The following is a 12,401-nucleotide window of genomic DNA, read 5'->3' on the forward strand; positions in this document are numbered from 1 at the left end:
TCTTAAAAAGTTGGATTCAAGCAGCTGTGCAACCAAACAATGTAAAAATCCGATGGTAATTTTGTCTCTTGGATATGTGTGCAAGCCCACTCAAAGTAAAAAGATTTAGGGTAAAATACACCACACGCCATCTATTTATTGGTAAACTTACAAATGGGTCATTAAATTTCAAAAGCTACAAATAGTTTAATCAATCAACTGATTGTAACAACCATGTAATTATATCATTACTTGTGCAGCACACATTTATTTTATGTTGGTCCTCTAATCTTCTAACCCGGAAAAAAATTAATTTTAGCAGAATCCTAAACCCTCAACCTTAAACTAAGAATTTATAGAGGATACATTATCTAAATCTCTTTAAAAAGCTTTAGCAACAATTTAACATTTCTCGTAAGATCTAAATGTGATAATTCGATCTTTCTTTTCATGTACAACATGTCATCAGATGAAAAATGAGGCTTCTTATAACGTTTCTCTAATGTGTCGCTAAATCAATCCAACAACATTCCACCGTAACCACATAACAACACATTTTGGATTCAGAGCAGATTTACAGTTTATCAACAATTTCTCCCCTCTCAGACAAGACTGTTTAATATGCTTTATCATCCCTATTGACTGAATAAGACGTACAATTGACATTTTCTCCCTCTCAAATATTGAAAATACAACGTATCTCAAAGTTTTTTCAATGAAGATACATGAATCATAGATTCACGATGTATCTTCCCTTACGGTCTGCATGGTTCTGCTTATGTCTCCGGAAGAATTGAAAATGTATTGTGATCTCTCAAGATTAATATTCAAAAATACCTACTTAAAAAAATAATTACGAGATAATTTTCCCTCTCATTATCCGAATAATTTTATCAAAAATTATTTTTCACTTTTCCAATTAGATGGCATTAATTAAGAGAGGCAGAACAAAGATCATGAAAATGAATAATTACAAGAAAAATCTAAAAAGGAAGTGAAAAAAAGATACTTAAACGAAAACGCCGACAACAGCAGAACGCAAAACTTGGCCCTTATTTTCTCCTCCTCCATGACTCATCATCATCCCAATCACTCACGCGCCCCAAATTAATCGGGGGGGGGGGGGAATTCCCCAATTTCAACTCAATAATCTCCTATTCTTCCTCGTCTCTCACTTCCACCGTCTTCGTCTCTTGCCCCTCTCGATGCCCTAATCACTTGCCCTCGCCGTGGAACCGAACTTCTATATCTTATTTTGTACTCTTTTCTCTTGCTATCTCTAGGGTTTGCTGCTTGTTTTCCTTTTTGGGGTTTCGGATTGGAATCTGGGATCGTGTTTGGGATTTGAATTGTGGAAGGAAGGAATCATAACGACGACGTATCTACGACGGCTTTGAAGGGCCCGTTAGTGTTTTAATCTTATGGCTGGGAGTCGAAAAAAGGGAGGGAACAAAGCTAAAGTTAAGAATTTTAGTTTAGGCGATCTCGTTCTTGCCAAAGTCAAGGGTTTCCCTACCTGGCCTGCCAAGGTCTCTCTTCTCTTTTTCTTATATTTCCTTGTATTTTTATTATTTTTAGCTTGAATTCTCAGACTTCAATTTTATAATTATATTATTTTAATATCTTATATGCTCTTTTGAACTTATGAAAATTTGAATAAATCCATGATGAGTTTGGGGATCTTTTAAACGAATTTTTTTGTGGTCTTGGTAAGTTCCTTTTGTGCTTACATTGTAGCATATTTGCTGGTTTATGATACATTTGTTTCCTTTTTAGCAAGTTTTGGTTTGTTTTGTGTGGGTACTACTTTTGGATTCAAGGTTCTCCATGCTTGTGCTAGCTGATTGTGTTTTTAGTGTTTTAGGTTTAGTACTTTTATCTGCTTCCTAATTGGTTACTTAATGCTAATATGCAATGTTAGTTTTGGGACTGAAAGAGGTAGTAGTAAATACAAATATATGTTTCTTTTTCTTGAATGCTAGATCAGCTGATCCTACCAAGTGCATCGAAAAACCATTTAGGGATTTCATTTTTTTATTCTGTTACCCAGGGCTCGGTTATTTTGTGATATTGGTTTGCCATTGGTTATTGAGGTAAGATTCTGTGGGTTATGAATTTCAGATTAGCCGGCCTGAAGATTGGGAGCGAGAACCTGACCCTAAGAAATATTTTGTTCAATTCTTTGGAACAGAAGAAATGTAAGTATTCCACATTCAATTTCTACATGTTTGTTGAATAAGTGAGATGGCGACATGGTGACTGAAGAGAGGTGATGTGTCTGTTCTGGGTTTTGCATTTGGTTTCTGGTGTGGAGGAAAACACATTTCACTATATGATGGAACATGAGATAAACACATGAAACGTGTTAGTGCCAATTTTCTTCCATAAGTATCTGTTTTGTTGTATACTTCTATTCCAAATAACTTGTTGCTATGCTGAATGCCAATCCTTGTTGTCAAGGTGTGTGCCTAACCGACACACTGTGCCTGAATCTGTTAGTGCCTCAAGAGCCTCTGAGCAAGGCCCCTTTGATGAGGCAAAGCTTTTTGTGCGGAAGCATTATTTTTCCTGCATTTTAAGTTGCGAAAATGGCATGTCGGAGAAAAAAAAAACTACATTCTTGTTTCTCTTAAAAATATTATTATTTATTTTAAAAACGAAAAAGACTAATTAATCTTCCCAATTAAATAAGAAGGCAATAGTTTCTCTACTTAAATTAAAGTAGGCAAAACATGGGTTTGATTTTTTTTATTTTTTATATTTTTTTTAAAGCTCATGGAATGAGCTTGTAACAGTTAACAGTGAACTCGAAATTGACGTTTCTGCTTGTAGAGGGTGATAGGTCTACAGGAAATTACTTAACAGAGCAAGAAACCTATTTTAAATGATTTTATTTGTTACCATTATTGTCTTAAATACTATTTTTCAACAATACTTTGGTTTGTGACATTGATGCGTTTGTGGGTTGTAGAGAATGTCCAAGTCATATTTTTTTAAGAAAGGAATTATAGCCAGCATAATTAGGAGTCACGATGATTATATTTATAATTTAATTGCATTGCGATTTTTCATTTTTAAATATTTTTTTAATTGTTAGCATTAAATAGATGTCGTTTAGGTTTTCTGTACGTTATGTTAGATTTCATTCTCACATTTATTATATTCACATCGAATTTTAGAAAAATTTTCTCGCTAATAAGTAGGGATGGGGGGTAAATCAAAGAGTTGTGTATTAAAAATTTCATTCTGTATTAAAAATTTTCTCCCAAAAATCAAAGAGTTACCCCCGCGCGCCCCAATGTTTGATGATGTTCCACCCGCCCCGAATTTTGGGGGTAAATCCCTCCCCCGACCTGATTATTTTTCCTTTTTTATTCTGCAAGATAGGAAGGTAACTTACTATATATATATATATATATATATATATATATAGAGAGAGAGAGAGAGAGAGAGAGAGAGAGAGAGATGGGGGGCTTTATAGTAATTATCCCTATATATATATGAGACATTATAGTAATTATCCGAGTTGTGTCAGGGATTTTTTTTACTCTAAACCTAACTCCGTCTGACCCCTACTCTCTCCTTCATAAAACCCGCCCCATCCCAATTTTTTTTTTAAAAACGATCCTATAGGTTCTGGTCAGGTTGGATTGGAACCTGTCAGATTTGAGTATTTTGACCATCCCTACTAATAACCAGTCTTGATGGAGGATTTGTTCATAATTTATTGCTGTAGCATTTAGGGCACAGTAATGGACCTTTTTATTTTGTACAATGAAACTTTTATTTGGTTGAAATATGTTTGGACATAGGGTTTCCAATTTTACAATCATGTTATGGGTTGTCTTGGATAAATAACTTAAATTGTGTTCAGATAGTTTCCCAACTTCTAACCATGAATTAGAGGAGCCTCTCTAGTTTGATCATATTGTATTTCTTATAATTTAGCAGTTTTAAGATTTTAGCTCATGTTTGTTGTACAGTGGTTTACATATGCAGGCCTTCAAATAAAGGCATGCCTAAAAATAAGTACTGCTGGAGTTATGCTTAGTAGCATTTTGCATAAATGGTATATTTATGTGTAAATAGTGAAGTGGCTCTGGGAATGTATTTTGGTTTTTCAAAATGTTCAATCCAGTCTTGAGCATGTATTGGGATTTTTTTCTTCTAAATTTTTTGTGTTGTTGCATTCATATTTGCATATCTATAATCATGCTTAAGGCTTAAGCTGTGAGGCTTAAATCTTAAACCTTGAATGGGAAACTTTATTCCTCTTTGGACTATAATGGTTAGTTGATGATGCTTTTCCTTCTAAATTATGTGCCAGACATCTTTAAATCTGTTGAAAATCAGAACCTGCTCATTCTTTTTTACTTTCAACAGTCAGCGGTATATTTTCATTTTCCTTTTGTACATAATATTCATGCACATATGAGCAAGTTGATAGATTGAATAGCTCAACCTTTTCTCTCTTAAAGCTAGTTTTTTATGTAATTGGGATTTTCTTAATTGATTACTGCAGTTTTATTTACAATTTCTTTTGTATGAAAGGAGCAATACTTTTCATTACCAGCCAAGAGATGCATGCGTTGTCATTATTTTCTCCAGAGTACTTTTTGAACTAAAGTTAACTTGTGTTCCAGTTGCTTATTACTCCCTATGCTTTATTCTTTTACAGAGCTTTTGTTGCCCCTGCTGATATTCAAGTGTTTACAAGTGAGACAAAGAGTAAATTGTCTGCCAAGTGTCAAGTTGTTAAAACCAGGTACTTTGTCCAAGCAGTTAAGGAAATCTGCAAGGCATTTGATGAATTGCATAAAGAGAAGTCCAGTGATTTGAGAGATGAATCTGATAGACCAGCACCTGGCTGTGAGGCTTCATCCGCTGATGGGGTTGAGGAGGATGCTGCAGAGGTCGACTTAAAGGATGGAGCTGGTGCATTAGCACATGGTGAAGAAACCGCTGATTTAGGAAAAGGTGAAAGTAATAGTGAATACAAAAAGCCTTTGATTTCAAGTCATTTAGATGATAGCTCATCTCCACTTATGTTTTCTGAGGGAAAAGATAAACTTTCAAGTGGTGAACAAGCTAAAAAGGAGGTTTTATCTCCAGCATCTTTAGACGAGCCTGCTCGTATGAAGGAGGAATTCTCTGATGATAAAATTGTTACAGTCAATCGCACTAAGAAGACATTGAGGAATGATCATATGTCAAAGAAGATGGCTCCTGGATTGAAGAAAAGAACCGAGCAAGGGCATAAAGGCAGCAGTTCAGCCGCAACATTATTGAGAGATGATAAATCTGGTTGTTGTCTTGATCGGCCTGATTCTGAGGAGAAATTGAAGGATAGAATAAAAGGAAAAGTCTCGGATGGTTCTGTACGGAAATTCTCACCAGATGCTTTCAAATCAGATTCTAATCAAACTGGTGGTAAAAAGGCAAAGGAATTGGTGAAAAGTAAAAGCAACTTGAAGGCTACTGATGATGTAAAGAATCCTGTGAGCAATCCAAAGGGTGAGACTACTGGCAAGAAAAAAAGGGGTGAAAGTGGGCTTGGAAAGCCAAAATCAGGAGCAGGTGAAGTTTTACGTCCTGCCAAAAAGCCAAAGGTTTTAGATATGAAAAATGAGGCTTCCAAGGGATCTCTTGTCAAAGAAGTGAAAACTTCTCCCAGCTCTAACAATGTCAATGACAAAGCAGCTATACAATCAGAGTCAAAGAAATGCACATCACATGTTTTAGCATTGAGAGCTCCCACATCCGTTATTTCTGATGTCTCTGGTGATGAAGCTGTGCTGCCCTTATTAAAGCGCCACCGGCGGTCTCTAGAGGCAATGGATGATTCTAGTAACTCTGACAATAAAATTGGAAAAAATCCTGCTGAATTGAAGAATAGCACTTCAAGTTCTGGTAATCTGAAAATTCCAGCTTCCCAACTGCCCAGAAGGAGTAGAGCTGTTTGTCTTTTCGACGACGACGATGAAGATCCCAAAACCCCACTTCATGGAGGATCTGTGCGGGATGTTAAAGTAAATTCTGTTGTTTCGGCTGCTTCAAAAAGCATTGATGTAAATCACTCAATTACTACTGACGCTCAATTTAGTGTTGGAGATTCCAACCAAGATGAGGACAATGGTCCCAAGGAGGCTTCTTCACAATTGGTGAATGATTTTGTGTCACCTATTCAACCACAAACTGTTGAAAGGAGGCCTTCTACTCATGCCTCCGCCACTCCTGAAAAATCAGAATCTGAAGAGTTGTCTTCCAAGGGGGCTAGGTCAGTCCTGATCTCCCCAAGGAAGTCTCCTCATCTGGTTTCCGCCACAAAACAAGTTGAACAACACAAACCTACTAAAGCTGCTGTCAAGGTTTCTAGTAATGGGACTCAGAAAAAGGCTCCACCTGCCTCTGTCAAGGGGTCGGGTGTGACTACTGATGGTTCAAGGTCTTCTCAAAATCAGGTTTTGAGTCAAAGATATAGACAAGCTTCTTCCGTAGAGAGACTGAAACCTACTCCAAAAGCTGTTTTACATGTAAATGGCACCACTTTTCTTACCGAAACTTCAGTGGAGTATGGCTCTGTATTACCCTTGTTTTACATTTAATTAATCTTTTTTAGTAGTACTGATTTTCATTGCATAGTGTTAACTAATGTATTTCTATATAGATTTGACATCTTCAAAGAAGATAGAAACGATTCATTGATTGATGCCAAAAATCCAGATTCTGCTACGTCAATGAAGCATCTTATTGCCGCTGCTCAGGCAAAAAGGAAACAAGCTCACTCTCAACAGTATTCTCTAGGAAATCCTAGTTCTGTGTTTCTGTCAATGTCTGAGGTTCATGGGGTGAGCTCCAGTCCTTCATTCCAGCCTTTTCCCTCTGCAATCAACAACGAAGTGCAGGCTGATGTGCAAGAATTTGTTCATCGAACAATTATAGTTTCTCCACCAACTCTAGGTCGCCAGTCAGGATCCCAAAATCAACAGGATACTGAGGAGGTTGAAGAGAGAAGAGCTAGTTCAGGACACATTGCAGCTGGTGGCTCTCTCAGTGGTGGCACTGAGGCATCTATTGCTCGAGATGCTTTTGAAGGAATGATTGAGACTTTATCGAGGACTAAAGAAAGTATTGGACGTGCAACTCGCCTTGCTATTGATTGTGCCAAGTATGGCATTGCAAATGAAGTAAGCTAAATATTTTGCTTATTATATTTGGGGCAAGATGAGCTTGTTTGACCCCAAATTTGTTTATTATGATTTATAATTTTATTTTAAACTATATGGTAATGATGACATATGATACTATAATCCTTTTGGATACTGCTTTTTGGAAGGAGTTTTAGATTTTATAATCTGTACGCAGGTTGTTGAACTTCTCATCCGAAAGCTGGAAAGCGAGCCCAGCTTTCATCGTAAAGTTGACCTGTTCTTTCTTGTTGATTCAATCACCCAATGTTCACATAATCAGAAAGGTTGGTTCTCCCTTGATTAGGGATGCATTCAATTACTCTTTATTCCTGAATTTATGTGTTGCTTTTTTCGTGCTGACTGAGTCACATCTTGAGACCTTTGAAGGAGTGCTTCATTTTAACAAGAACACACTTTTAAGTGCTCTTCTACTTACGTACAGACTTGTGGTTAATGTTTATTTAGGCATTGCTGGTGCTTCATATATCCCTACTGTTCAAACAGCTTTGCCCCGTCTTCTCGGTGCAGCAGCTCCACCTGGAGCAAGTGCTAGTGAAAATCGCCGTCAATGTCTCAAGGTATAATATTGTTTTTCAGTGTAAGAAAGTATTCTTCTGTTCTCTCCTTCCCACCCCACCCCAGCCTCTCTCCCATCTGAAGGATAAAGGGATCTTTTGTCTATACCAGGTTTTACGGTTATGGCTTGAGAGGAAAATTTTACCTGAATCTATTCTGCGGCGTTATATGGATGACATTGGAGCTTCAAATGATGATACAATCTCGGGGTTTTCCCTAAGGCGTCCTTCTCGAGCAGAACGTGCTATAGATGATCCTATAAGAGAAATGGAAGGCATGCTTGTGGATGAGTATGGCAGGTGTGAAAACTCTTTCAACTATCTAAATGAAATTGTTATAATGATAATAAATAATCCACTATATCCTATTGAAGATTGGGCTGGTTTTCTTATGGTTTCGGATATGTATGAAGCCCAATTAAGACCAAATTTACGGTCAGCTTGATTTTCAGACCAAAGTAAAACCTTTTGCTTTTCAAACCATGGCAAACCAACTTGGCTACCATTAGTCGAGTTTAGCTGAGGCCAAATTATCAGCACTCCAGTCCACTATGCGACATTGATCTGATTGAAATATATTGCTGAGCTACTTACTTTCTTAGTTATCTTATATTGAAGTTTTTCTCAAATTACTAAAGTTTGAAGTCGTTTCCGAAGTTCTTTTTGTAGCATTTGTGTCCCGTATTGTACTTCCTAGTATTTATCACTTGAGAGGAACATTAACTTTCTGACACCAATTTTGTTGGTTTTGTAACCAGTAATGCTACATTTCAGCTGCCTGGCCTTTTGTCTTCAAATGCATTTGAAGACGACGAGGAAGAACTTTCAGACAGTCCTTGCGGAGAAGCTGTTGACGCATCACCTCTTGAAATGACTCAGACATCAGCAGAGTTAGAAGCGTGTACAGTTACTCCAAGTGACAGGCGTCATTGCATCTTAGAAGATGTGGATGGTGAGCTTGAAATGGAAGATGTTTCTGCACACCAGAAGGAGGACAGACCATCATTCACTAATGATACTCTTGAAAGGACACGCAACAGCTGGATACTGATAAAATTATGGAATCAGGTTCAAATAGCTCCAATGGATGCCCCCTCTAATAGAGGGTTCCCGCCTTTGCCCCCAGATTCTCCTCTACCCCCACCACCTTTGCCACTTTCATCACCTCCACCGCCACCTCCATCATCTCCATCACCACCTCCACCTCCTCTACCCCTACCAACACAACCACCGCCACCTCTACCCCTACCAACACAACCACCTCCATCATCTCCTCCTCCTCCTCCACCACCACCACCACCACCCTTACCAACACAACAACCTCCTCCCCCTGCGCCACCTTCATGCCCTCCTCCAGCTTTCATACCCCAACTACCATTGCCCACTCAACCTTCACTGCTATCTCAACCCATGGTACCACCCCAGTCTTCGATGCAGTCTTCACCGCAGTTGGTATATCAACTGCCTGTATATCATGAATTTCGGGGCACATCAAATGTAAGTCTTCTAGATATTTCTTTTCTTGTTTCTGAGCATGTCAATACTTTTTAATTTATAAAACCTATGCCTTCTTGTGCAGGGTAATCAGATTGTTCAAATGGGCGGAACTGCTCATGGGGGTCATATAGATGTTGCTGTGAAAAGTGAATTGTTTATGCAGCAATCACCTTCCTTTCAGTCAGGAGTCAGAAATTCTCTAGAGTCTTCTGGATATAATTTTTCAAGGCAATTGGAATATGGACATAATGAAATGTACTTAAATGCCCAATCCTCTCAACCAAGTCAACAATTTCCACCTGGTAATACAGCCTTTGTGCAAAGACCTTTACCCCCGAGTCTGCCACAGGCTTCATCTAGCCATTTCTCATTCACAAAGCCTTCCATGCAACCACATCCTCAGCATTCGTGTCCTCAATATTCACTGCCATCACAACATGATGGTCGCAGGCCATTTGTTGCTGATGAACAGTGGAGAATGCCTGCCAGCGATTATAATACTGATAATCAGTGTGGGTGGATAGGAGGAAGAAATCCGCCATCTTCTGGTCCAATATTTGTCCAGGAAGACATGAATTACCTTGTCCCTAATCCCCATGAAGCTTTGATGGTTAAAAGATGTAAATTTTGGAGCACTAAATTTATGTTTTTTTGTCTGATTGTGTTATTCTTAACTGCAAATTTAACACATGCCCCCTCTAATGTTGTGGCAGTCAGACTTTTTAGTGTTGCATGTTGTTATGGGTGCTCTACTGAAAAAAGGACAAAATTCCAAAATAACAAATGCAGAATATGTCACCATAAGTATGAAAGGCATGCTTTGCACTGTATCTGCTTATTATCTAAACTATAAATAACATAAGTGACACTAAGAGCTCAGTCTTATGCCCATGAATTAGTATCTGAGATGTTCTTCTGATTATATTTCTTCATGTATATTTCATGTGCATGACTTCCTCTTTCATACAGGACTTAATTTGCTGATAAGATGTACCTACTTTTTATGACGCTTCTGTTAATTGTTTGGCAGGTTACTTTAGACCACCTGTTGAAAGGCCATCCTCAAGTAATATGGGTTATCCTAATGCTTCCACCAATAATCTACCAGCTGGACCTCCAAATTCTGGTATTGCAATTTTGTTGTCTTGGTTTGCTTGTAATTTCCTTTGTTTGCCACTTAAAGAAACAACGCCTATTAAACCAGAGAATGACATCATGGTTTTATCTTTCAGGTCATGGTGTTTCACCGATATTGCCATGTCGACCAGACATGTCTGCTATTAATAGTTGGAGGCCAGCTCGAGAATAAGGAAATAGTCTTATTAGGTACTTAGTAAATATTCGTATTTGTTAATGAAATCTTTTCTTAGAACATTTCATTCTTTATTTTTTCAATACAACATTTGATTTTTATTATTGAAGTGAATGAAGTTTGCCGTTTAAAATTTTTGCTCATTTGTTGCAAGAATGGAAGTATTTGTTATTGTTTTTGTTTGTTCACATGTAATCTTATTGCTTAGGTTTACAATTATTTTCTTGCATCTCTTATATCTGTTATAAAAATAGAAGTTTATTCTTCAGGATAGAAGGAATCAGGAACTCATGACCTCTATGCCTATCCTTTACACTTGATCAATTTCTGCTTAATTTGCAACATTGACTGGTGTTTCTTTGTAGTTGGGTACGAGACAAGTTTCATTTAAGTGTGGCTCAATTTGTGGAAAAAATTCAAATATCACATGAAGGCTGCGTTGATAACTTGCGGTGAGACTCTCGGCAGGATTGTGTAAATTGTATTTTTTCCTGACAAATGTATCCCAGGAACATTTGCTTCCGAGTTTAGGCCCATATTTCTGACTCGGTTAGTATACTGTTTCTTAGCTTCTGTAATTATGCCGACTTCATAAGAAAATTATTTCGTGGTACAAAATTTGAACTCTGGTCCGCGTAGTTGTTTTCAAGGCGTTTTGATTGTTTCTTTTATTCAAAAATTATTCAGTGCTTTTTGTTGAGTTAATTGCTTGTGATGCTGGCTTTCTTTTGGAGCCACGTTCACACAAGCGCTTTTGTGTTTCCTGAGCTCATGTTTAATGATTTTCTTTTTGTGTTCTATAGGAAGCACAATTGTATCTGAAAATGGTTGACTTATCTGATTTATCGTTTAGATGCAACTTGGTTCATTCCTAAACATGTCTATCATTTTTATTTTCATTGGAAGAAGTGTGAACCTTTTTAAGAACTTGGCCTGTTCTCTGCCTGGCTTTAAGTGAAGGAGATATATTTAACCACGTATGAAACTTTAAGCCGCAATAATTTAAGATGTGAAAGGCCATTTGCTGTAATGTTTTAGGCATTCTCTTTGTAACTTGTGGTGATCCTAAATGCTGATAAATTGGCATAAGCTCCTCAACCAACTTTATGATGGAATCGTGGGTTTCAACCAACCCGGTTTAGTAGCAATCTGTGAACTTTAGCCAAATATGCGATTGATATTCTTTCTATGTTTTCCAGTCAATAAAGAAAATTGAGTTTAGAATAACGTGGTCATTACTTGTATGTCACAGGTCGTATAATCTGAAATATCTCTACTTATGGTGTTGCAACTTGATATCCACCAATGTTGACTGGTCCTAAGCACAGAGCAGACTACCACAAATTTCGAGGTAAATATTTGACATGGATACTTGAGCCTAAACAATGCTTGGAATTTTTTTAAAGTTAGATACAAGGATGCTTCTGTCAATTGTATGTAGTTTGAAAAATACTTGGAAAATTTGTGGCTAAAATATGTGTTTATAGTGCTATTATGTACATTACAGAAGTTTGCTGGAGCTAATGATCCAAGGAACTCATTTTCATTAAATGTTTCCAACGACCTTACCCTCGCCCCTTACACAAAATTCTTCACCCGAAGTTGCTCCATAAATTGGATACTCGGACAATAAGGATGCATCATGTTGCATGAACTAAAGCGTGGGTGCAGATATGGGTATGTGTTTTACACAGCTATGTTTTTTTCTAAAAAAAATCATGTATTTAGATCCTAGTAAGGTCGCATCGTCATAAACGTGTCCTATACCGGTATATATGCACAAATATTAATTTACATTTGATGTTGGCGTTGGATATTGGCATTTAAAGAAAAACGATGAGTCAGCAA

At 37.4% G+C, this 12,401-nt stretch overlaps 1 protein-coding gene across 2 annotated transcripts; it reads left to right on the forward strand.

Moving 5' to 3' along the window:
- The first annotated feature begins 1,028 nt into the window (after nucleotides 1-1,028).
- LOC120198125 (ENHANCER OF AG-4 protein 2-like) lies at nucleotides 1,029-12,401 on the forward strand. Of its 2 annotated transcripts, XM_039199512.1 has the most exons (14): nucleotides 1,029-1,508; nucleotides 2,101-2,177; nucleotides 4,658-6,550; nucleotides 6,647-7,166; nucleotides 7,345-7,453; nucleotides 7,635-7,747; nucleotides 7,857-8,044; nucleotides 8,503-9,241; nucleotides 9,324-9,861; nucleotides 10,272-10,367; nucleotides 10,474-10,567; nucleotides 10,919-11,005; nucleotides 11,806-11,904; nucleotides 12,061-12,401. In XM_039199512.1, the coding sequence occupies exons 1-11, from the start codon at nucleotides 1,401-1,403 to the stop codon at nucleotides 10,548-10,550; spliced, it is 4,458 nt and encodes a 1,485-aa protein (XP_039055443.1). In that variant the 5' UTR covers nucleotides 1,029-1,400; the 3' UTR covers nucleotides 10,551-10,567; nucleotides 10,919-11,005; nucleotides 11,806-11,904; nucleotides 12,061-12,401. The 2 variants fall into 2 exon arrangements, with proteins under 2 accessions (XP_039055443.1, XP_039055438.1); XM_039199507.1 differs by lacking the exon at nucleotides 12,061-12,401 and having other exon boundaries at nucleotides 11,806-11,996.

The sequence above is a fragment of the Hibiscus syriacus genome, unplaced genomic scaffold (assembly GCF_006381635.1).
Source record: "Hibiscus syriacus cultivar Baekdansim isolate YM2019G1 unplaced genomic scaffold, ASM638163v2 tig00004779_pilon, whole genome shotgun sequence".
NCBI classification, from domain to species: domain Eukaryota; kingdom Viridiplantae; phylum Streptophyta; class Magnoliopsida; order Malvales; family Malvaceae; genus Hibiscus; species Hibiscus syriacus.